Below are 25,210 nucleotides of genomic sequence, written 5' to 3' on the forward strand. Positions count from 1 at the left end.
TGCAATATGAAACACTTGCACACAGAAAATGTAAAAACTGCTAAAACTTACTGGCAATGAGATACCAGCTGCTGAATGAAAAATCCTGTTACATTCCTATTCTGCATTTCTTCCATTATGGAACTCAAAGCAGCCACATGCAGTTCACAGGTAGTCTCCCTCCCAGCACTGACCAGACCCAGACCTACTTAGCTTCAGTCTGGTGGTTGCCTCATGCGTCTTCAGACCGTACCCAAGGATCCTATGCTCTGAATGCTTGGAAGTAGAGGACAGGCTTAACCTGGTGCCAAAAAAGTCAATGCTTGTTCCAGGCAGAACTCAGTGGGGAGAGCATTCTACAACTAGAGGGCCACCACTGAGAAGGCCTTCCTTCTTACTCACCAGCCTCAAAGCCTTCCTTGGAGAAGATATTCAGATGAAGAAATCATGTACAAGTGAGGCATTTCATTAACTTTTGTGGTCTTGGATCAGGTAAGTATTTATAGGTTAAAGCAGGACCTTGGATTGGATTTGGAAAGAAGCAGCAGTGCATTATGTTCCCTCCTATCCATCTGCCTGCTGCATTGCAAAACTGTTTTGGAACTGTCCTCAAAGGTAGCCCCACCGTGAGTGCGTCAGAGTAATCTAATTTAGAGTTTGCCAGAGTGAAGATGACTGAAGGGAGATTATTGCTGTATAGCACGGACACCAACTGAAGGTGAGGCACACCATTTCATTGAGTCCACCTGAGCCTTGAATTACCATGCTGACGCCAGGAGAACGCACAGGCTATAAAACTACTCCTTCAGGGGACATCAGTCCTATTCAGATGAGGTTGTACAGTAACAGTAGCTTAGTCTTGTCTGGACTGAGCCAGGAATGTATGAGAAATACAATGTGGAGGGGAAGTATGTAAACAATTCTTCCCCCAGGATTCTGGTTTGGTGCCAACACACTCAGTTGTGAGTCACGCCAGCTCATGATCCAAATGAAAAGGAGAAATAGAATTACATTTCAACAATGTATCAATGAACACACACTCCAGAGCTACTCAAAGGTTTCAGGTAGATGTTAAACAGCATGGGGGAATGAAAAAACCCCCTCTGGAATCCCATATTTGAGAATCCATGGGAGTCAGCAGTATCTCCTAGGCACCAGTTTCTGGATCTGACCATGCAAGCAGGGGTAAAAACATTGCAATGTGAAACCCACTCCCAGCTCAGCCAATCGTTCGAGAAGGATATCATGGTTGATGGTATCAAAAGCTCAAAGGGAATCAATATGGGCACAAGTTGCTCTGCTCCTCACTTGACATCGGTCGACATATAGGGTGATCTAAGCTTTGTCCATCTCCAAAACTAGCTTGAATCCCAACTGAACTGGATTGAGATAATTGGACTCATCCGAGGGAACTTGCCCAGGAAGCAAACATTTGACTTCTGCCTAAAAATAAGATCGGCTGGGTCTGGGGAGAACTGCCAGAAGTAGTCTCACTACTGCCTCTTTCAGGCAACCCTCTCTCAACTACTCACTCTTACAAGGTAGCATCAAACACCTCCCTGGCCCAGCTGGCTGTTTCCTCTGCCAATTGTTATAAGCCAAGAGGGGCAAGGATCCAACAGGGAGGCAGTTTCTCAAATCTATCCAAGCACCTTGTCAACATCCTTGAATTGCACCAACTGAAGCTCATTCAGCAAAGCTGTGCTCCGTATACCTTTCCTGGTCCTCCTGCTCTAACACCCTGGCAGAAGCAAGAGATTTTTATCTTGCAAGTGCCTTGCAAACATATTACTGCAGGCCTCTTATGGCTCCATAGCTTCCCTAGGGCAAGCATACAATCGACCACATATAACCTTAAAAAGCTGTGTTGCACATGCAGGGGACTGAACAGAAGCAGAAAGATATTGTTTCTTTGCCCCTTTTACTGCCCTGGTTACTTGACCCTCAGCATGATGTCTGAAATGAGCCCCTGTGTTTTTATTATAAAATAAGTAGCTTGGAGGATCTGTCCAGAAATTGCACATTTTTTTGGAAGAAGGTAAGTGAAACATGACAATAGACAAAAATGCATGCATTAATCTAAAATGTTCTTTTCCTATCTCTACCCGCCACTCTAAAAGTAAAGAGTAGTCTTGCATGGTCAAACTCATCATTTAACATTTGTAACAGCCTTGAGAATCATTGCTTGATTTCCATTAACCCCATATTAAGAGATCTGAGATAAAAATCAGCTGTGCACATTTCCCAGAGCCTTCTGGAACAACAATACTGTAAGCAATCAAGTATTCCCTTGAAAGGGATTCTCCAGCGTTCTGCAATTTCTCATTAATTAAGCCATCACTCCCACTAATTAAAGGTATGCTTTGGAAATGTGGCTTTCAATGGCCAGGTTTGCACATAACAGCAACCCACGATACCACTTGAGAATGGATTGTTATTGTATCATGGACTGTTGTTACAAGAAAAGGTTGCACTGTGATTTAATTATGTGTTGTTAACCAAGAACAATGCAGAGTGCCCAACTCAACAAATCATAGGTTTTCTTCATGGGTTGTCATGGCTAACAACTCTTAACCACAGTGCAGGGTTTGTACAGAACAACCACTAACAATTCAGCATAACCTGGGATTCAACAAGAACCCATACTTAGTCCACAGAGAACTTGTACTCTGGATTGTTGTCATGTATGAACTAGGCTATGCCTCTATGCTCCCCGTTCCAGCAAGTGAGCTATGCTCCTTTATGTTGACATTTCATTTCTGTGCAATTAGAATGCTAATGACATCAGAAGACTACAACATGGTGCCACAACTGCTTAGTCAACCATTGGAAATTCTAGCTCTGGTTGGGATCATAGTGACTACCTTCTAGAAAAGAGTCATTTCATAAAATGGAACTTTAAGGCATGCACCAAGCTATAAGGCTGTTAGAACTGTTCTGTACTCCATTATAACTTTTAACCAGAAGATGCCATTTCACATAGTAGTCAGGATTATGAACTATGATCAGGAATATTAAGAGCCAGTTTGGTTGGTGATTAGAGTGTTGGACTGGGGACCCAGATGATCTAGGTTCTAGTCCTCATTCAGCCATGAAACTCACTGGGTGACTTTGGACAGTCACTTACCCTCAGCTGAAACTATCTCACGAGGTGGATGTTGTGATGAGCTATGTAGGCCATTTTAGGTCCCTCATGAGAAGAAAAAGGTGGAATAGAATAATAATAATGTTCCTAGTTCAAATCCTAATTCAGCAATAAGTGCACAAGATAACATATCTCAGCCTCGCTGTAAGGTGGGGTGCATAATGTCACAACAACAACAGCAATGAGTTTTGCAGCACCTTAAAGGCTAAACAAATGGGTTGTGGCATAAACTTCCATGGTCGCTGTACACTTCCTCAGATTGTGTATCCATGAAAACTTATGCCATAATTAATATGCCTACCCACCTAGAGAGTAGAGTGGTAGTAATAATAGACGATTCTTATTCCATGGATCAGTGATTGTGGATTACAAGGCTTTGAATCCATTGACTGATGACTTCTAGACTAATCTGATCTATGATCACAAGGTGATACCAAAAAACCTCCCCCAAAGACTGACCACATCTGCTCATCCTTCAGCTTCTACTGGCCAAGGCAGCTGCCTCATTCTGCCCAAAGTTAAGGCTAGACCACTGAGGTGGAAGACCTTTTGACACAAGCTGCCCTGTTGGCTGAAAGAGGAGAGGTGCTCCTGCCACTCACCACTGGTGGTGCTGTGTCCATCTCTCCTCTCCTCACTGCAGCTCCCCTGTCCCACCAGCCCACCACATCGGACTTGTGCCCCCTATCTGGTGAACAATAGGCTGAACATGAACCAACAATGCGATGCAGCTGCCAAAAGGGGAAATGCTATTTCCGTTAGCATTAACTTCCAAATCACAAGTTGTAGTTCTTCTATACTCCTTACTATACTATACTACACTTACTATAGACCTCACCTGGAATACTGTGTCCAGTTCTGGGCAGCAAGATTTAAGAAAGATGCAGAAAAATTAGAAAGGGTCCAGAGGAGGGCAACAAAAAGGATCCAGGGTTTGGAAACACTGCCCTATGAGGAGAGACGGAGAGAACTGGGCATGTTCAGCCTTGAAAAGAGAAGACTGAGGGGAGACATGATATCCCTCTATAAGTATCTCAAAGGCTGTCATAAAGGGGAAGATCAAGATCAAAACAGAGTGTAGAACATGGAATAATCAAGGCAAGTTGCAATAACCCAGGTTCAGGCTAGATTTCAGAAAAAGCTTCCTCACTTTCAGAGCAATACAACAGTGGAACTAGCTGCCTAGAGAGGTGGTGGGCTCTCCAACCCTAGAGACATTCAGAAAGAAACTGGACAGACATCTGAGTGGGATGGTGTGACATCGTGTCCTGCAACAGCAGGGGGTTGGACTCGATGGCCTTCATGGCCCCTTCCAACTCTACTTTTCTATGATTCTATGGTATTTGCATGCTCCTGTCCTGGCCCAGCACAGCTCACTTACCCCTTTGGCTTTGCATCACCCAACCTACAGCTGTTCTCCAAAGAGCCACACCAGCTGCAAGACGGAGGAGTGAGCTGGTTCCTCCAAGAGCCCAAGGACCTTTCAGGGCCGCTTCCACAAAGCCAGGCATTATGGGAAGCGGTGTCCCTGGAATTTGCCTGTACCAGCATATGCCTTTCTCTTTTGACAAGTTTTCATTCTTCCTACCCATCAACATTCAAATAATTAATCTGCACCAGGTACCCCAAATACAGCGTGCTGTTCTTCTACTGGACCTGCCGCAGCAACTGCATTAGTGACCACTATGTAAGAAGTCGGTGCAGCTATTACCAGCATTTTTTTAAATCCTCAGAACTGTCTTGGAAAGAGAAGAGCATTGTACCAAGGAGTAACCAAGCAATTAATAAGGACAATCAGTGCTTTTTTTGTCATAGAACTCAACGGAACGGAGTTCCGGCACCTTTTTTCAACAGATTTTCCAAGTTTTAAAAGTAACTTTTGAAAATTTGATGTTTGGTCCATGCGGATTGAATCGCCCTGTCGAGCGTAGCAGGTCGGCGGCAAAATCATTAAAACGGTGCATGCAGGCTGCTTGTGTGTCGATCCGATGCATGCGTACTTCGCACTGGTTGTGATGGCACTGCTCGGCTTGTGGCGCTGCTCGGCTTGTGATTGGTCATGTGGTCACACGCCGAGTGCTTACTGCGGGCGGCGACCGTTATGTTTCGTTACACAACTGATGTGTGTGGGTGTGTGTACAGTGATTGACTATGTGTGAAAGGTAAATAATTTCATGAGTTCCGGCACTTTTTTTCTTACAAAAAAAGCACTGAGGACAATTATAATGAAACCCCCCAGGATAAATATTTTGTCAGAAGTGATTGTTTGGAAAAAAGATAAACTTAACTAATGGCACCCCCATCTATTCCTGTTAGCTGCCAACTTGTAATAAATGTTATTCACTTTCCTTGTTATAAATACATATTGATTAGCTTTAAACTCCAAACTTCAGAATGAGTTATATCTGGGCACTGCTAAACTGCTTTGTGCACTGGGAAAAAAAAACCTTACCTAACACCTATATACCACTTTAATTAAGACAAGCATCAGCTTTATGTACAAGCGTTTGCTTCTGCCAAATCTCTGTAGTGTAAATATTGAACGGCCACCTCCCTTGAATGCTAATCAATCCTTTCTGAATCCCAAACATTTCCATAAATTTCAGGAAATGTATATTTGCTGGCATCACTTTTCAATACACATGATTCTGAAATAAGGACTGAGGTATATGTGTCTATTTGGCAGCTTCTATTTGATCAGGGCATGCTATGTATTTTTTCAGATGAGCATATTAGGCTGAGAAAATTAAAGCACTTTGTACATTCCTACAGTAATGGATACACTTGGATAGCTCAGTAGTCTATATGAGTTCAGTAGGAAGAATCTAGCCAATGAACAGGAACAATATATGAGGATTTGTTAAAGAAAAACTTCCAATGGCTATCAGGCCCATACATACAAACACACAATCTTCCCACAGATACAGAGGCAGCTTTTAAAAAGAGGCATAAGATGTTTAAGGCAAACCAATTAATTCACTCTGAGAAAATTATCCGTATAACTATGTGGTGGAGCTCCCTGAGGAGCAATCAGAAGTTGCTGAAGGCAGTTCTGTCTCCCCTGTATCCCTGGATAATTGTATACAAAGCACAATTACAGTCAAACAGTGTGTTCCTGGCCAGGTGAAACATCCAAGGAATTCTGAGGGAAAGTAAAAAGAGGAGGGAAATTTCACAAGATCGTTCTGTTTGTTAGAGAATGTCACCTTGAATTTGAGGTGAACGGGGAGGCCTCTCCTTATGCAGAACTTCTGAGGAATCCTGAAGGAAGCACACTGAATTTTGATTGGACTAGACAACTATCTCCTCACAATTAGTAAAAAAAAATCTAGACAGATATAGGTGGCTTGAACCTTTCCTCACCCTACTATGGTTCAAGGATCAGCCCTTGGCAGGTACCTGGCAAGAAAAAGGATTCTGCCTATTTCCCAGAACTGGAACTACCAAGCTTTGACCTCCTGGAGTTTCAATTTTGGCAAGGTTTGAAAAGCTCTAACTTTGACTGACCACATTGCTTAATTCTAATTGTTTCATGCACATCTTCTGAGCATATAAAATATTGAATGTCTTGCCTATCAATCCCAATGAAGATGTGTATCCCATCTTCTGCTTGTCCCAATTTGCTGATTCATCCTGCCTCGATCTTGCATGCACTTATTAATTAAATACACAAAATAACAGTCAGCATAAAGTAGCATAGTTCTGGCCTGTAGCAAGTGAACTTTTCCGAAAGTTATTTATGACCATTTAGGGGCTCTGAGACTGCCACTGAGTCCCTTCTGGACCATGTGGCATCTTCGGATGCCATTTTTAATGTTTTTTCACTGCCTCCACCAATTTTGCACCTGCACTGGGAGATGCAAATGGCCCTCGGACCTCCCAAAGTTGCCGACCCTGATACACAGGACTGTGCTGAATTCTTGTAGATGAATCCCCACACTACATGTCTTTTCTGGTAATGGCATATTTGTTATCTGTCATGAAGCAAATAATGGAATAATTTTGTCCTGCTGGTAATCAGGCTAAAATATGGCTTTGAATTGTGGAGCTGGAGAAGATGCCTGCAAGTTCCTTGGACTGCAAGGTGATCAAACTGGTCAGTCCTAGAGGAGATCAACCCTGACTGCTCTTTAGAAGGCCAGATACTAAAGATGAAACTCAAATACTTTGGCCACCTAATGAGAAGGAAGGACTCTCTGGAGAAGAGCCTAATGCTGGGAACAATAGATGGCAAAAGAAGAAGGTAACAGCAGAGGATGAGGTGGCTGGATGGAGTCACTGAAACAGTTGGTGTGAGCTTAGGTGGACTCCGGGGGATGGTGGAGGACAGGAAAGCATGGAGGAATGTTGTCCATGGGGTAGCAATGGGTCAGATGTGACTTTGCTAAACAACAACAATCACTCCTCTCCTGTTTGGGTGCAGAACATCAAAGTTACGGGCAGAAGAAAACTCTCTGGGTCCCCCACTGAAATTAGCAGAAAAACAAAACTGAATGAAAAATGAAATGAACAGAATGGGCATATGAATTGCCTTTCCTCCCCACTACAAGCTGCAGCAGAATGAAACATGTCAGGTATGCTTACTTCAACAGGTGCCAAAATTCAGCCCTCACTGGCTCTCAGTGTGGGCCAAGATGGTTGAGGATTTTACAAGTTTGAGTGAGGCCAGATGCTGGGACTGAGGCCTGCAGAAGCACCAAGGTGTTCTTTGTTTTCAGTAAGCGCCCAGTGTTTGCCATACATAATGATTAAATGTTTACCATTTCTACAAGTCCCAGTTGTCTCTTGTTAAGTGAGACATGGAATCAATAGTTGCTCTGCAATTATTTGCCCATTGATAAAGCCTTCATTTCTTAAATGAAGTACATTTATCTGTGTGCTTGACAGTGATAAGAGAAGAGTACCTATCAGTTGTTGCCTATTCTAGCATTAAGCTCAGCAGGCAGACAAGTGACTGGACATGGGTCAAATGATGTCTAACTTTCTTCCTATTGGCATTTCACTTTACAAACTGCTCAGTTGAAAGCTTTGACAAATCATCCTTACTGAGTTCGAGTAATGAAAGCTAGCAGGACAAATAGAAAAATTTTGGTAAAGGGAAAACCATGACTGGATTCTAGCTAATATGGCTGGGACCACTAGAAATGGGCAGAGTAAACAGAGAAAGAGGTCAGTTTGGTCCATGTGAAAAAGAAGCTAAAAATTAAATGACTTCTGTTCTCATATATTAATGTGCATCAGTATGTACTAATGAATGAGTATGCAAGTCATTAAGCCAAGCTGCAAAGAAGCCATGGTGGATTGGTTGACTGCAGCACAATCCACAGTATGCCTGACAGACAAGCTCACCATGGTTTGTTTCTCCTCTCCTTCTTCCTCAGTCTCTAGCTGGTTCCAGCACATATCCCTGTGTCCTCCATGGAAGAATTTGCCTTGTCTCTCCCTACCCACTTCAACTGCTACCTGTTTTTGTTTGCTTCTTCTTTAAAAAAAAAACCAAACAAAATGAAATAACAAAAGCAAAAGGAAAAAACATTTTTGGAGCCTCAGAAAACGTGCAAGCATGGTCATGTCTTTTTTCTCTAGTTCTTGGGAATTGCACCATTTCATTTGATTTATTTTATTTCCATTGTGGCTTTGTGTGTGTGTGTTTTGGACTTTCACAAGAGCGTATTAGATTCTTATAGCTGTCTTATATGTGTAGTCTTGTCTGGTCATTTTTTTTGGTCTTTTTAAAGCTGTCAAATGGAGATGTGAAGTAGAATTGGTCATAGACATGGAAACTAACAAGCAAAGACTGCATGTAGGCTGCTTTACACATGATTTTCCAGGGACCAGTTGTCAAGCTGTCAGTGAAAAAGATGGAAGAGCTTTCAAAAGAAGGTGCAGCAAAAGGGGAGGGAACAATATTATCTCCTTATCAATATAACTTGCTTGGTTTACCAGTTGGACACTTCTAGGTGTCCTCTACCTGTTCAACACTTCAGTGAGTTGCTAGCTACTCCAGAAGGGAGTTACTTGTCTCAGCTTTTCATGGCTTCTTTTTGGATCACTTACTGTTGTGGTTACTGTGGTTCCCTGACAGTTGTAAAGATCTCACCAAAGTATAGCCAAATGGCTGGGAAGGAAATGGCTGCAGTGGAGGAAAAAGCATTTTTCTCCACTGCAGCCATTTTAAGGGCTGAGAAGAGAAACTTGGATACCTGCAATAAATATGGGCTGCCTATAGGCTAGTTTTCCATGAATGTTCAATGTGGGAGTTAAGTTTGAGTAAATATGTTGAGGCGTGGAGGAAGGTGCTCAACCTCACTGTAGAATCCTGCTCGTGTCTCCTCAGAAGTAAGTCTTGTTGTGTTCACTGTGACTTACTCCCCTGTAAATGGGGAAAGCATTGCAGCCTAACTGGCTTTTCACAAAATTCCTTTTTGTATTATTCCCCAAGAAACACCAAGTTGCCAACTTCAAAACTAATGAGTGAATATTTGTAAGAAATGAAGTATTTTATCCAGTGGAAAGTGGGTTCAGAATGATCATTTCTAAAACTTAAAAATAACTTATTTTACAACAGTTATTACTTTGAGCAATTAGACTAACTATGATTTGAAACTTCAGATGGCAGTTCTTACTATGTCTTCTCTAAGAAACTGGCTACTTAAAACATATACTTCTTAGTGTTTGAGACAGCCAGACTTGGTTCTCAGACTTGGCTGATGACAGCCAGACTTGGTTGAATTTCTCATGAAAATTCTGTGTTTGCAGTAAGTGAAACTCTTGTTGGCTTGATGAATTTATTTGAAATTAAGCCAAAAGCAGTGACATCATGGCAAAGGTTCATTGCCCACTCTTTTGTTTCCCACCCCATCAGGTGGTGTTGAACATCACCAGAAAAATCAATGGAAATGCATCTTTGGAATTAGTTGAGACTAATTCAGGTTTTAGCAAGACCCGGTCTTCTTGGTGGTGGTGCCAAGAACATGCAAAGCACTTCAAAGAGAAATTCATTTGGTTTCTCATGGTCAAGATGCATGAAAATGAAAAGTGATGTTGCTTCAGGGAGAATTTGACCTTATTTATTATTTAAATTTATGAACCATGCCTATAGCCCTACTTGGGCTCTCTGAGCAGTGTACATTTCCACAATAAAACCAACAATAAGATAAAAAGCCTTTTTTTTTTTTGCGATTTAGGAAGGCATGGAAATATTTTAAATAAATAAATAAAAATCCATCATATATTATAATATGATATTATGAAGCAAATGAAGTTAATGCCTCTTTTCTTGTGTGTTCATGTGTCTTGTCTTGTGTGTTTGTCCCTTCTCTGTCATGCCCTTTTTGGCCATTAGTTCTAGTTTGATTATTGATCATTTATTGCTTCTTGATTAGTATTGTTTGCTCTTGCTTTACGTACTTGTTTTATTTTGTTGTTAGCTCCCTGGCGGACCCTCATAAGTGCAAAGGTGGGATATAAATGTTCAATAAATATTCTGAAGAAGTGCCTAAGTGCAGACATTTGCTCTATTTTCCCCTTGAAACGAAGTCTCCTCTTCTTGCCAAACAGCCTGAAATATCAGGGCAGGGCGCCGAAGACAACCTAAATGAATGCTAAGTACTTGAAGTGGCTGATGAAAGTGATCAAACGTAAAAACGGTTTAAAGTAAACGTGAGCATTTTTCAAATGCAATTCAGATATTCAGCTAATTTAAAATACTACTGAAGTGAGAAAGATCGCTTTAAATATTTCATCACAGAACAAGCTACATGGCTCCTTAGACATTTCGGTTGCACTGCCTAATGTGTGTGAAAATACCTAACATGCAAAACTATGGTAAGAGATGTCTTGCTGTCTACCCAATTAATTTGTGGGAAAAGATTAATTCCCACCAGGGCAGCTTCACCTTTCCTGATCATAAATATCTGGGAAGAGACAATCTCAGATTTAGAGCCAAAACCCGAAAGCCTAGCAAATGCCTGACTTTGTCCCAGTTTTTTTTTAAATGCATGGTTGAATATGGTAGGTAAGAAGCACAGATGTTAAGGAAAATGTCCCTATTTTTTGTTTATGTATGGATGCAGTATTAAGGTGCAGAATCCATGGACTTAATTTAGGACTTCTACAAAGCTCTTGGTTGGATCCACACTCGCTAGAGTAGAAGAGCTCCTTCTACCTGAGGGCAGGTCAGGTCAGAGATTTAGTCAAGCCCCCTACTAGAGGAAAGAAGGAAAAAGGTAATTCCACCTGAGAGGCCTAGTGCCACTTCCCAACTTGTTCTGGAAGGTCCTCCAACATGCTGAAATAGATCAAGCAATGGACAAGCAAACTCTTTAACAGTGAGTGTGGATGGGAAAGAGGCACGTGTACTATAATCTTGCCTTACAGAGCATCAGAATCCATATTATACCATTCATTCTACCATGGCCACTTATTTTTAATTTCCAAACCTGAGCTTAAAATTTTAAAACTGAAAAATACCATAAAACAAATGTTCCTGGTCATTAATATATTCTGTGATACAAGCCCAATTGATTTGCATCCTTTCTTTGCATTACCCTTTGCTCAGGGAAATGCACCAAAAGATTCTGACAGGAGTTCTGTGCAGAATACAGTCCTATGTACATATGGCACATGTAACGAGCAGTTAAGAGATAAAACCTCCTGCTATGTAGCTTCAGATAGTTGCTACTCCGCTGTTCTTATGCATGATCACAGCATGTACTGATCATGGTTAGGATACAGGTGGGGGTACAGGAAGATGGAAATTCTCCAGCCCTCCTTCCACAAATTCCACCATCCTTCAAACTGGGGAACCTTTGCTCTTGTCCGTACATGCAAGTGGAATAGGGGGAGTGGGAGTTCAACACTGAGGAGGTGGGATTGAGCACAAACCGTGGTATGCTGGTAGCCACATTCTTAATGGCCACTATGTTTTTCATTGCTGCAGATGGAACGTTAGCACAGCCAGTAAAGGAATGGGTTAAGAAGCTTTCATCTTCATGTGCTCAGTTTCTGTTTCGGCAGTGCATTTCCATGGTGCCACCCCTTTCCCATCTCGTTCTAAAAGTTTCATTTGGAAATGGTTCCCAGATGAGATGCACCTAATAATGTGTCTGTCTGTCTGTCTGTCTGTCTGTCTTTCTTTCTTTATTTATTTATTGCAGTTGTATACCCCTTTCAAAGGGTTACTGATTGTCAGGGGAAATCCATGGAGGATCTTTCCCTATATGTATAAGGGTTTACACTGCTGCTAACATATAGTATTTCCTAAAGGAGAAGAAAGGTGGCCATGACACTGTCACTTCCCAGGCCTCTCTGAGTGAAAAGGATCAGCTCATAGTGGGGATCTGTGCATGGGAAACAACAGCAAAACAGTGGAACAAATCAGTCACGGTCCTCCATATCCTGATGAAATCATAAGAATACCTACCTAAACTGAAAAGCACCAGAAACTTGAGACACACAAACTCTCGTAGATCAAACTGCAGCGACCGTAGTTTTGCTACTAGCTCCTGTGCGTGGCTCATAAGATTGTTGAGTGTCGCTCCTGCTTGAGATGCTATGATTGAGTAATCCACCTGCAAAAGAATATTGCATTTCTGTTGGGTCACTGTAACCAGAAAGTGCATCCCCATCCCATAGTTGTCTTAGACAGAGTCATTTAGTACTCTAAAAGCAATTCTGAAGGAGGAAGGTCTTTCTTAGATATTATGCCAGTAGGGATGCAGGGGATTTTTTAAAAAAATCACCCTTAGTTCAGCAATTTCAAACTAATCTGCCCCTGCCACAACTGCTCTTTCTCAAGAAAAAGAAAAAAAGCTAGACATATTAAATGCAACCATACATTTAATCTCACAATTAATTATCTCTGTTAATTTCATTTCATTCCATATGTATTCAAAGCTCTCTGTGTATGTAGCCTGGCTTACTTAACATGACTGTTGCACAGATAAAGTGAGGTCAACACTGTGAGCATCTTAGTTAGGTCTTCCTACAAGGTATGGTACAAGTATTGCTCTCATAAATATGCACGCATGATGCACGCGCGCACACACACACACACACACAACAGCATCCCACCAAGGAGCTTTCTCTTTACTGGCTGCTTGCATTGTGCCGATGTGTGGTGTGCCTCATTTTGTTGTGTTTCGAATGTTGCTGTTCCAGAATACTTTCTCCTGTTTCTGATGTTCAGGCTGGAATGTTGGTTCTTATGCAGTTCAAAAGAAAGTGTCCATACACAAGGATGGGGAAATATCAGCAGCACCCTGGGGTAATCCCAAGAAAGGAAGAAATCTAAAGTCTGTGAGGGATTGTTGTTATTGTGAACCATCCTGAAACGTCAGTGATGGGACAGTACACAAAGTTTTAAATAAATAGAAAAGGGCAAAACATGCCAATGAGGGCTGTACATGTTCAGCAGCCCAGAAATGTTGTCCACTTCAGAGGGTAGGGGGCAATGGAACTAGCAAAAATTTTAATGGGTCTTTTTCTAAGGAAAATGGTAACAGGATTGCAGCAATAGTCTAGGAATATCAGAGAAATCTAAAATGGATCCAAGTGACTTTGGACCTCTATGAATCTGACTGATATACCAACTTAGATCTTTCAGGTCATGTGGAGCATTTCTTAAACTGCCTGGATTTCTATGCAATTTCGTTTTTGTGTGTGGAAATATGGAAGTTATTGGAAAATATAGTGATATAAAAAAACAAAACAACCCGCGTGATTTGTAGATCTCTGTGTGGAACCTCTGCTATGTAGCACTCTCTGTGTGTGCATATGTGCGTGCGTGTGTGTGTGTACTGATCATATGTTCAGAAAGACACGCAAGATGTTACATGTCAGAAAAAGTTGTATGAATTGCAGTGGATTTTGGTGTGGCTGTTGTTATTTTTGCATACTTTTCCAAAAAGAAAATCTGATTCTGGCAATCAGTGGATGAAAAAAGTTTGACGGAAGATCCATGAAACAGGCAGATTAAAGATATTTTGAACCTCCCTACACAAGACAAATAATTGTATGGCTTAGGTAAGGTTTGCACCAGAAGCTTCCTGGATTATAGCTCATTTTCCTACAGCCATTAAAAAAAATGACATCACAAACCCAGGTTTTCCCCCTAGCAGGAACTCAACAGGGAGCCGAGGATTGTGACTCGTTCATTACAGAAAGGTTTGACTGCATTTCTCATCCATGGTTTAATTTTTTTCCCTGTGATTTGTTGGGAACAGGTGAGAGTGGAAATGGGTAGTGGAAATCCCTTGGTCAACTAACCACTTGTAGTTGCTGTAAGGGAGAAAGGATGCTCTCCACTTCATAGTAATAAGTTAAGATGTTCAGCTGAATTTCATGAATAACAGTGTTCCTGTGTGATTACAATGATAACATAATGGGAAACCCCAGTAGGTAGATTCTCCCACCCTCTGCTACTGGAGGGCTCTCAGGCCATGAGCTCCTCTTTCAGATGCATTTAATATTTGCGGAACCAGCAAATTTATCTGGGAGGCAAGTCTTCATCTGCCACTCACCCAGAGCTGGCTGTATTAAATTTTTATATTTATTGACATTTCATTACCATAATTGACTGCACTTGGTTCCCTAGTAGAAGGCACAGGGGTGCCTCCTAAGCAGGAGAATCGGTCCCTTGAGTCAGATTTGCAATTAAAAACAAGGCAGAATGGATTTTTTTATTGTGTAAATATGATGAGTTGAATTTTCGGCTTTAACTAGAGAATACAGAGCACCGAGAAAACCTTTTTCACGAGTGAGCAAAATTATGAGTCAGTGGAAAGAGGACCCCCAAAGGTGTCAATCAGTTTATATAAACTCAACTGTGCATGAAAAAGGCCCGGTTAATGTCTCTTCTAAGGGCAGGGGGTGGGGGGAGAGTCCCTATTAAAGTGAATATTAACTTCTCTGCTTAATCTATGGGCTACTTGTCTATGAGAAAAGGCAGCTTTTTGAGCAAACACATAGCCCAGAATGTATGATTTAAAGCCACAGTGGGAAAATGAGGGCTGTGTTTTGCTTCTGAACGTGACCTACAGGAAAATATTATTCAGATACTTAAGACCTATAACTTGCAAAGAATCCTTTGTGCACAGCCTCCCCAAACTTGGAGCCATCCAGAGGTGTTGGGCTGCATTTCCCATGGCTCATGGTCACTGACGGGGGAGAATTGAAGTTGTAGTATAATTCATCCAGGAGATTATTACAGGAGAATGCTAAAAATATGCCTGGAAAATACCAGGCTCTTGTTGATCATTCATAACATCTTCATCGACCTTCATACGCAGTAACAAGGTTCATACAAGGACTGTTGCTATTCCGAATGGAATATACTTATCTGTAGGTATGTTTCTGGAACCTGAAGTTCATGTATTAGGAGAATCCATTGCTTTTATCATGCCCTTGCATGTAATGTGTGCTGAGCTGGTACATGAACTATAGTATAATGAATTTTAGTATTTTTGATATTTAAATTGAGATTGATTCTGAGTTGATATTTACGTTCTGTCTGGTGTAGTTCACATGACTCAGCCATCTAAATGCTGACATTTCTCTGTGTGGGTCCTGATTTAGGTTAATCTAACTCTTTACTTTCTGGAGAAAATGTAAAGTTCCTGTTTGCAATGCTCTTGCTGGCAGAAGGATGCCACTAGAACCCTTTTGTGGCTGTTTTCCAAACCAAGCAGTAGGGAAGTTTGGATCTGAAACAAGATAAGCATGTTGGAAGAAGCAAAACTGCTAGAGAGTTAGTAGCCACCCTTATTCAACATTGCTTTCTCACTCACATCTTGGTTTCATTTTTCTATCCATTTCTTTTGACTATTATACAGAAGATTTTTTCCTATTTTTTGATAAATAAATATGTTTGCTTTGGATCTGGTGCTGGTGGATGGCACCATGTGAGAGTCCTGGAATCCATGGAGGAGGGGATTGGGAGGGGAGTGGCAAGGCCCAGGGAGCTGGTAGGCAAGGATGAAGTACAGATGGAGTTTCTTCTCCCAGTGCTCCAACTCACATCACAGCACCCTTTGGTGCAGATGTTCCTCTTGGCTGTAGCAGCTTCATATGGCCTAAAAAAACTGCTGGAGGACATGTGAAAACAGCCACTTGGAGGAGGGAATATGAGACAGTGATGCACCTGCCATGACAGATAGCAGGATGCACCCTACAGAGGCATTTTCCCAAGATGGAGGCCTGTGAGCAACGATGCAAACATGCAATGCAAAGATCTCATTCTTTCCAATGAGATCTTGAAAGAAGTGAGAAGTTTCACCTGACTGGAGTGAAGAATTCTTAACTGGATGAGCAAATTATGTTTCCTTTTATGGTAAGTGTGCCCATGGCCGTGCATCAGTGGGCAGGATCCAGCTCTGCTATTCTGCTTTCCAGAAACCCGCCATGCTAGTCTGCACTGTCATCATACTGCCAAAGGTCACTTCCATCAGCGGTATGTCGACAACAAACGTGAACCAGCCATGTTGAATACTGTCTATTGTCTTTGAATAAAAACGGTAACTCTGAGTAACTTGTCTCAGGAGACAAAATCACATCTTAGAAACTAACAATAGGGAAATGAATTTAATGGGAAGGTCTTCATACATCCATACGTGTATTCAGGTATGAACCTGATAAAAGCTATTAGAGTGAAAAGACAGAGTATGGATCTAATAAATAAATAACTAAGTAACTAAGAAAATGAATAAAGTGAGTAAGATCATCAAAGATTTGAAGCAGTCTTCCACAACTTGGTGACCTTCCAGCCTTCCTGGTCCTTGTGACAATTAGTTGGCATGGGGATACTGGGAATTGCAGTCTAACACAACTGTCTGGACTGGAGGCTACAGAGCAGACTTGGCTTTTTCTATGGATACTGCTGTGATGTTATATAAATACTACTTGACACTTCTCAAACTAGAAACAGACAGTGGACTGTTTCAGAAAGTTGGAAGTAGCATGAGTATATAGCTATCATCATTTTTTAAGGTTCCACCATGTTAAATGGTGATTTGTTCTATAAATTTTCTTCCATCTATATTTTGAGATTTGTTGGGCATCTTTGTCCTTTGCTCTTTGACAGAACTTTTTCTTAAACCATAATTCTGTTCTACAGGCTCTAATTCAGATCAGCACTAATGTACCCTTGTACAAGAGCACATTAATGAATGCAAATTAGTGCTAATGTGTATTAGTGCAAATAGTATCAAATTTTGGTAAAAACTGTATCTGATTTCAGACCTGAGAATGTTTAAAATTAATGATTCATGACATCAGAATGTCCTCTCTGTTGTTACCATTAATGCTCTAAGATATTGCTGTGCTCTACATTTTTGGGGTCTATTTTTATATTTGTAATTGTGCTTTTGTCTTTCTATTGTATGTTACCTCTTTTGTTGTAAAGAAGGCAACGTCAACTTAAGTTGCTCCCTCCATGTTTTGACCAGGATCTGGTCTTCATGCTGGAGCAGAGTGACAAAGTCATGGTGTTATGTACATTAGCAAGAAACAACAGTGCCAGATTCTGCCAAGAAGATCGTGCAGGTGAATTAACACTGGGTTCTTAAATAACCTTCTCTCTTCAAGCAGTGTTTTCAGTTACACATGACTATATTGACTGTAAAATTAATTTAGTATGCAACCAATACAAATTTGTCTCATTAACTGAGCACTTTATGCAGATTATTTAAGTTATTGCAGATTACATTTTATCTACAAGTATAATTCTTTTAATATTGTATAAATATAGTTTCTTCAGCAAGTACTTTGTGTGTGTGGTGGTACTGGGGAAGCAGAGCACTTTCATATTTAAACACTGGAAATTGGTTCATTCTAGACAGAGACAGCAGGCGCAGTGAAATCAGTTTTCATTAAATTAATTAAAATTGTGATGACTTGTACAGTATGCGATGCCTGTCATTTGAACATGATATGCCAATAATAGAAGATAATGAATTAAGTTGCCAGCAGAGGTTTCCCTCAGGATAATGTTATAGAGGTTGCTAATTAGTTCTAATATGCAAATAGTAAAACTGATAACTCTTCAAAGTGCGATAAAACATGCTATTCATTTATAGAGCCATGCTGCATTATGAAGAAGAAGAAAGCCAGTTGCAATTTCCTGGTGCTTCTGGCTTCTTCTAGAGACAGTTCCTTTCCATGATGTTCAACAGAAGGTGGTCTCAAAAGAGGTAACGGTATATTCCCCAGAGTGCAGATATTTCTAGCTGGAGACAATCATTGCCCCTGATGCTCACCCTCACATCGTCCCTCCTCCCAAACAGATGAAAGGTGCTATGAGCAGTGACCTTTGTGAAACTGGTTATACAGACTAGCCAGGAGGGCCAAACCCAGTGCTGGGGATTTGGGTTCCTGAGCCCTTCTACCTTTGGCCTCACTTGCCACTGGGATGCGCCCCTTAGAAGTTCTCCAAAACTGAATTTGTCTCTTGGACTGGAAGCAGTTTTCTGAGATATCCAGAAGGACCTGGATATCTCCTTCCCTATGTGCCTGCCCACCCCCTAAGATCTGGGTCAAAGGTCCTTCTTTAGGAGCCCTCCTTGAAGGAGATTAGGAGAGTAGCTACCTGGAGAAGGGCCTTCTCCGTGGTGGCGCCCCAGTTGTGGAACACACTCCCCAGAGAGGTGAGCCTGGCACCGTCTCTTTATTCTTTTCAGCGCCAGGTCAAATCCTTTTTATTTTCTCATTATTTTAAGACCTAATTTCTATTTCAATTGGATTTTTTAAATTATAGATGTGATGCTGTACCTTAGTTGTTGGACCATCCTGAAACTTCTATGAATAGGATGGGATATAAAAGTTTTAAATCAATCAATCAATCTAGTAGCCTGATATACTGTATGGTCCATCTCTAGCAGTGGGTAAGTAACAGTGCAGGACAACCGATAGCCTTGGATGGGATGCACATTCCAGAGAAGCACTGAGCTGGTGCCACGGTTAAGCTTCATGCCATAGACAGGGATATGTGTCCAGATGTGCAGCTGCTGCACCCACATCGACGACACGTGCAAAAGTCCACTTCCATGTGTGGTCTCACATGCTACCTTGAGGCTTTCAGCTTCAGAGCAGAGTAACTGAGCTGCAATGGATTAACTATTTTTGCTGACCAACATCTGCCTTTCAATTAGAGACCGACTATCCCATTAAGTTTGAATAAAGCACAAGACTCTCTTTTCTATGCCTTATTAAAGCAATTTGCCTGAAGGGATAAAAAAAGCTGCAAAAGCATCAGCTGTGTCCCTTTATCTCACAACCCCACTGAATCATATTTATCCTCACCTGTCCTCACCTGTGAAAGGGCATGCGGGTCAATACTGCAGTCTTGTCTGAGTTGGCACCCACCAAGACAAGCAGCCACCTTTGTGGCCCACCTGGGACTGGAGAAACCTGGTGCTTTTGCTGACAGCAGACGCCTGATGCAGGGCGGGTGGGCTGTGCTCGTCATAGGCGGGTTACATCACGCAAGCCTGATCTGGCGTCTAAATAGATCCAGGCTTACAGACCTAAACGATGCCAGTTACAGTCCTTGCCAGGTGCTGGGGCCAGAGGAAGGGACAGGCAAGCCAGGCGACGGCCGCCTGCAGAGTCAGGCTTCGGGGGGCGTCTGTCATGGTTATCTGCTCAGCCATCGACTCAACAGCTGAAACAAATAGTCTGAGCAGTTTGTCTTCCCTTGTAAAGCTGTTAACAGTGATCTGCATGGTCAGCATTGCATTAAAGTGTGTGTGTGTGTGTGTACTTGAATTTGTTTAAATTTACAACAGGAGTGGCCACGCACAAATGGTCTGTGTGTGACTGACAGTGATCAGATCCATGTGTGCAAAGTTATTGTTGTGCATGACAGAGATAAATCTTGCATGTAAATAGTGAATCAATATCTACATGGGCTACAAATTCAACAACAACAACAACATTGAACAAAGGCTGCAGGGCTCACAGAAGAAGCTCTTTGCTTGGGTGCTAACTCCTCTAGGGCCCGTCCTGCCAGGGATTGCACAATTAGGAGCTTTGCGCCGCATGTGATTTCTCAGCCTCCGTATGGAAATGCTGGTTTCATTTGTAGCACTAATTCAGTTAGGCCGTGGTGTAAAACCAAAACTCCTGCACCTCTAACGTGGAGCAAGTGAGACCTATCCTACTACAACTGAATCAACAAGCTTAATATGCCGTGCACACTTGACTCTAAGGTGATTTATGGCCATATCGCCCAACTTGCTCCACCAGGGAAGCAGAGCTTTGGGAGGGGCATACGCCGCAGCACCATGGAGGTCTCATGAGCTGTCACTGCTAGGAGGTGAGAGTGAAGGGAGATGTGTTAATTTGGGCTGCTCTTAGTATTTGGGCACATTGAGTTGAGCTTAGGACAGCCTCCTGTGCGGTCTGCTTAAGACGTTTATGTCTCGGCTAATGGATAGGACTAGGAAAGAGGACAGCATTAATGCTTTGGACGACTGGTGGCGGCGATGGGGTTGATGGAGAGGTGGCCACCCTTCTAACGTCATAAGGGTGACTGTCCACTCAGCAACCCTGCAGTGACACAGTGCTGCTGTGGCATCCTTCCCCTCCATCTCCCAACACCTAAAGGTAAAGGCAAGAGTCCCCAGGCTCTCAAAATATACCTAATTTGAAGGTTCTTCCACCCCTTTGGCAGAAACAGAGCTCCATTCAGTCCCCTAATCTGTTTAACCTCTACATGAAGCCTTTGGGTGAGATCATCTGGAGGAGAGGCGCTGGATGCTATCGGCATGACACCCAGATCTACTTCTCCTTACCATCATCTGCTGCTTCTTCAAGAGACAGCCTCTCTCCTCTGAATGACTGCCTGAAGCTGGTAATGGGCTGGATGAGAAGCAACAAATTGAAGTTGAATCCAAACAAGACAGAGGTGCTTGCTGTTTAGGGTCTGAATCCAGGATTAGAGGTGTGCCAACCAGTTCTAGATGGGGTCACACTCCTCCTGAAAGGCTGTTCACTATTTGGGGGTGCTACTTGACCCGGTCCTTCATATGTCAGCTACACAGAAGCCATGGTCAAGGGTGTCTACTTGGCTGATATGCCCACTACATCCCTACCTGGAAGAGAATGGCATGAAAATAGCAGTGCACACATTGGTAACTTCTAGGCTCAGTTTCTGCCATGCACTCTACATAGGTCTACCCTTGTCCCTACTCTGGAGACTGCAACTAGTACAAAATACGACTGGACTCTGGGACATCAAGGGGAGACCACATATCACCTATTGTAATGTCTTTGGACTGGATGCCAATAGATTTCCCAATACAATACAAGGTGTTGGTAATTGCCTTTAAAGCCTTTGATGGCTTGGGTCCAAAATACCTTCAGGAGCACCAATACATTCCGCCTCACCAGTGAAGTTCCTCTGGGAATAATCTCCTGAAGTCTGCTCCTATAAGCTTAATGTCAGCTACCCAGAGGACGTTTTCACTATTTGTCCCTAAGCTGTGGAATAATCTGCTGGAAGAGATGCAACTGATTTCCCAAATTCCCACCTTCCAAAGGGGGTTAAAAACAGATCTCTTCTGATAGGCCTTCCCAAAATAGGTTTCATTTTTTAGTTTTATTTAATATGCTGTCTTAGTCAATAATACTCACTGCTGGTTTTGATTTCTTGCAAACCACCCTGAGTCTATGAGAATGGGGCGGTATATAAATATTTAGCTAGGTAGGTAGGTAGATATATAGACAGACAGACAGACAGACAGACACTCATGCTATGCGATACAGCTTCTGGGGTTTGGAGGGCCCTTTGATAAGGCACCCTTTATGAATCTCTTCTCTCAATGAATCAATCTTCTCATTGCCATTGTCACCAGCTCTTACATATCCTCATCTTTTTTTGGGTCACTGGGACCACCTACTTTCTTCACAGGAAGAGAGCCAGTGAGCAAGCAGGCAGGGACAACTCTGACTTCTCATCCTTTCCATTGCTATTGTCTTGGAAAGGGTAAGATGCTGATGAACGATGAGGCAGTTGTGAAGGGGATGAGCAACTCCAGGGGGAGCCTGTCACCTGCTGTGCAAAGGCAAAAGTGGCTTTGCTACTCTTGCCGAGCACATTATTCACCACTTCCCTTATCCACATTGGGAGTGGTCACCCAGGTTCACATGATACAATAACTCATGGTGGGTAAGATAGCTCATGGGTTCTCAGGCTGGCTTGCTGTCTAGGTTTGGACATCACAGCAACCCACCATGGCTGGATGTCATAATGGAGTGTTGTGTTATGCAAACTAAGTTTAAGTAAAGGTGCAATTGGAAGAGATTTCCAATCCATTCCTTCTGGATGGATGTAAAGCTGCAGAATTCTGGCCTCTACCTGGAGGGTGGCTTAAACATGACGAGTAGGTTGCTATGGTACAGAGAAGCTAGGTCAGGATGCTGGGGGTATACTGGATTTTTAAAAACACCAGCATGTTATCCTCAGGTTTCTACAAGCATTTGCCTGGGGGAAAGGACAGGAAATGACTGGCTAATCTGGACTTTTGCATTGCTTTTGACAGGGAATGGAATGGGGCAGAAAAGTAACAAATGAATGTTCCACTTGACATGCATTGTCCCTGCCATTTTTCCTCAGTATCCTCAATAGCAGATCATCTTCATCATGGTAAAGGCACCATTATTATACCTAAGGAAATCTAAATTTATTTTGACATATATGGAATACAAGGTGCATTCAGATGGGGGCTGTCACAATATTGTGCTTATGATCAAGAATCTGTTCCTCATTTTGTTTTGAAGTTTGGTTGAAAAACGTCCTTTGCTTGGGCATTTTTAATTTGTAATGAACTCTGCCTGATGGAGAGCATTTAACGAAAGAAATGAATAATGGGATATTTCACTTGAAGGAAATGCTGAATGATCAGATCATCTTTTTAAATGTACAAATTGTTACGAAATCTGTTTACTTCCTTTTCCTTGCCCATCCCATTTCCTCTTGTATTTATGGAATTGTAAGTTCAAGGAAGAGTTTCTGTGGTGGCCAAAAAGACAAAGAAATCTGTACAGCATTCAAGGTTTCAGTGGGGAAAATCGTCAGACACACATGTGAAGTTGGGGTGACGAAGAAGTGGGATGGCAGAAAGGTTCCCGGTTAGGCATGATTTTGATTTAGTCTGAGACTAAAATGAAATTCCTGCAGGCATCTCATGATTTGCAGCCATTGCACTTGAGCCTGTTATTTTCCAAATGTGATTAAATGCTCTGCTTTGCCTTTCCAACTCATGCTCATTTATTTAAAGGCTATCCAGGTGGCATGTGGAGTTCAGAAATTATCTGGCATGGAGCAATACAGAGCAGCTCTTAGCTTCTGGAAAATTCATCCCAGGTTTGATGCATTTCCTGGGAGTATAATGCAATGCAGTGCTCACTGAAATCAATGGGAGTTAAAACAGCTTCTCTCTGACAGAATGAAGCCTATGGTTAATGCAGATGCGATCAGAGAGTTTATTCACCTGCCTCACATACAATGTACAACTTTGTGCCTGATGCAGAGCAATCCTTATAAACAGAAAGGCATGATCTACATGGTTTAAATTAAGGCTAAAGCTCCCTGTGCAAATTCTGAATAGCAATCGAATAATGTAGCTTGCAGTCCAAACAAGCAACTGTTTCCTCATATGTATATAAATGGAGGCAGTTTAGGTTTCACCTACTTAAATGCCAGTGGACCATCATTTGGTTTCTCTTTGAATCAGAAATAAAATGCACAAAATGCATTTTGCCTTCCCATGACACTGTACATATTTTTCTATTGGAGCTGAAACATATCATCAAAGGGCACGGTTTTGATTTAATTTGCCTTGTCGTGCTCATTTACTCTGCGTAGCTCTTAGAGATTATAAATGCACACGGCCATGTTGCAGGGGATGCTCGCTGGAATTGACCCATCAAACGGGTGGCAGGCTATGCAGGATCGCAAGCTTGCTCTTGAGCAGGTGGCGGCAGTCATTTTGCAGAGGTTTTTGTGCATCTGGGCAGAATGCGTGCTTTGTATATTTGACTTTTAAAGCAATTTCGGATTTCCTTGTTCAGTCTGCCTCTCTTTCCTCCTACTGCCATTTTGGAAAAATAGCCCAAACCAGAAAACTCTGTCTTGTATTTCAGGTACAGGGTACTGCTGGAAAGTATCAGCAGGTTGCGTTCGCCTTGGGCAGCATCTGGGGTAACATATGTCACAGTGGGTCTAATGTTCCACTTGATGCCATGAAGGGCTTCTCTTAAAAGCTTGTTGTGGCAACAAGCATGTTAGTCTTGCTCCAAGGGCCATGGACACTAGCACAATTTAATTCAATTTGCACTTTTGCATTGGATGCTACCCTCTGCATGCACCAATTCAGAGAAATTAAATGAAGATTTTTTGTTTTTTGTTTTGCTAACATATGGATTCTGCTATCAGCATACACTGTGTTTGTGGACTGCATTTGCAACACATGCTGACCTTGTAGAATTTGTCCTGCTTTTTACAATTACGAGGAACAGCAAAAAAAGCTATCTTTTTCTATTTTCTAAATAAATAAAATAAATAAATATCTGTGGCAGTGGCAGCCTTGTCCCGGCAACTGAAAATTCTGCTCAGTTTCACTTCTAGTTCCTGAGATGTTTCTCAGTACTGAGACTTTCAAACCTGCCTTCACAATCTTAAGGTCTAGAAACTTGAGTTCAAGGATGCTGAATTATATAATCAGTTTCAAATTCTATGCTGGCAGAGCGGTTGCATAGAATTGACAAAAACACAATCAATCCTAGTTTAAAAGTTATGGAATGAAGCCATGCTTTGAAGGGCTGCGGAGCAATATTTAGTTCTGCAAATGTCAGAATTCATTGTTTTGAGTGTTTCCCTGCATGCCACTCCAGGATCTAGTTCACGTACTACTATGCTAACTCTACCCTCAAACGAAGAAGGAAAAATGGTCTAAAGATTGGGCCGACTTATGATTTGTCACTTACTCATTTTATTTATTTATTACATTTTTGTTTTGTTTTCTGCTGGACTGCCATACTATACTATATACAAGGGGTTTTCAAAAAGTTTCAGCACTTTTATATTTT

At 41.9% G+C, this 25,210-nt stretch overlaps 1 protein-coding gene across 1 annotated transcript in view; it reads right to left on the minus strand.

Annotated features, from left to right (window-relative positions):
* Window positions 1-25,210, minus strand: part of NR5A2 (nuclear receptor subfamily 5 group A member 2) — a 115,714-nt gene that overhangs the window by 18,529 nt on the left and 71,975 nt on the right. The window contains exon 6 of the mRNA XM_044432611.1: window positions 12,549-12,696. Coding sequence (XP_044288546.1) covers window positions 12,549-12,696 — 148 coding nt within the window. The remainder of the gene's footprint in view (window positions 1-12,548; window positions 12,697-25,210) is intronic.

The sequence above is a fragment of the Varanus komodoensis genome, unplaced genomic scaffold, assembly GCF_004798865.1.
Source record: "Varanus komodoensis strain SLA01 unplaced genomic scaffold, ASM479886v1 scaffold24, whole genome shotgun sequence".
Taxonomy (NCBI): Eukaryota; Metazoa; Chordata; class Lepidosauria; order Squamata; family Varanidae; genus Varanus; species Varanus komodoensis.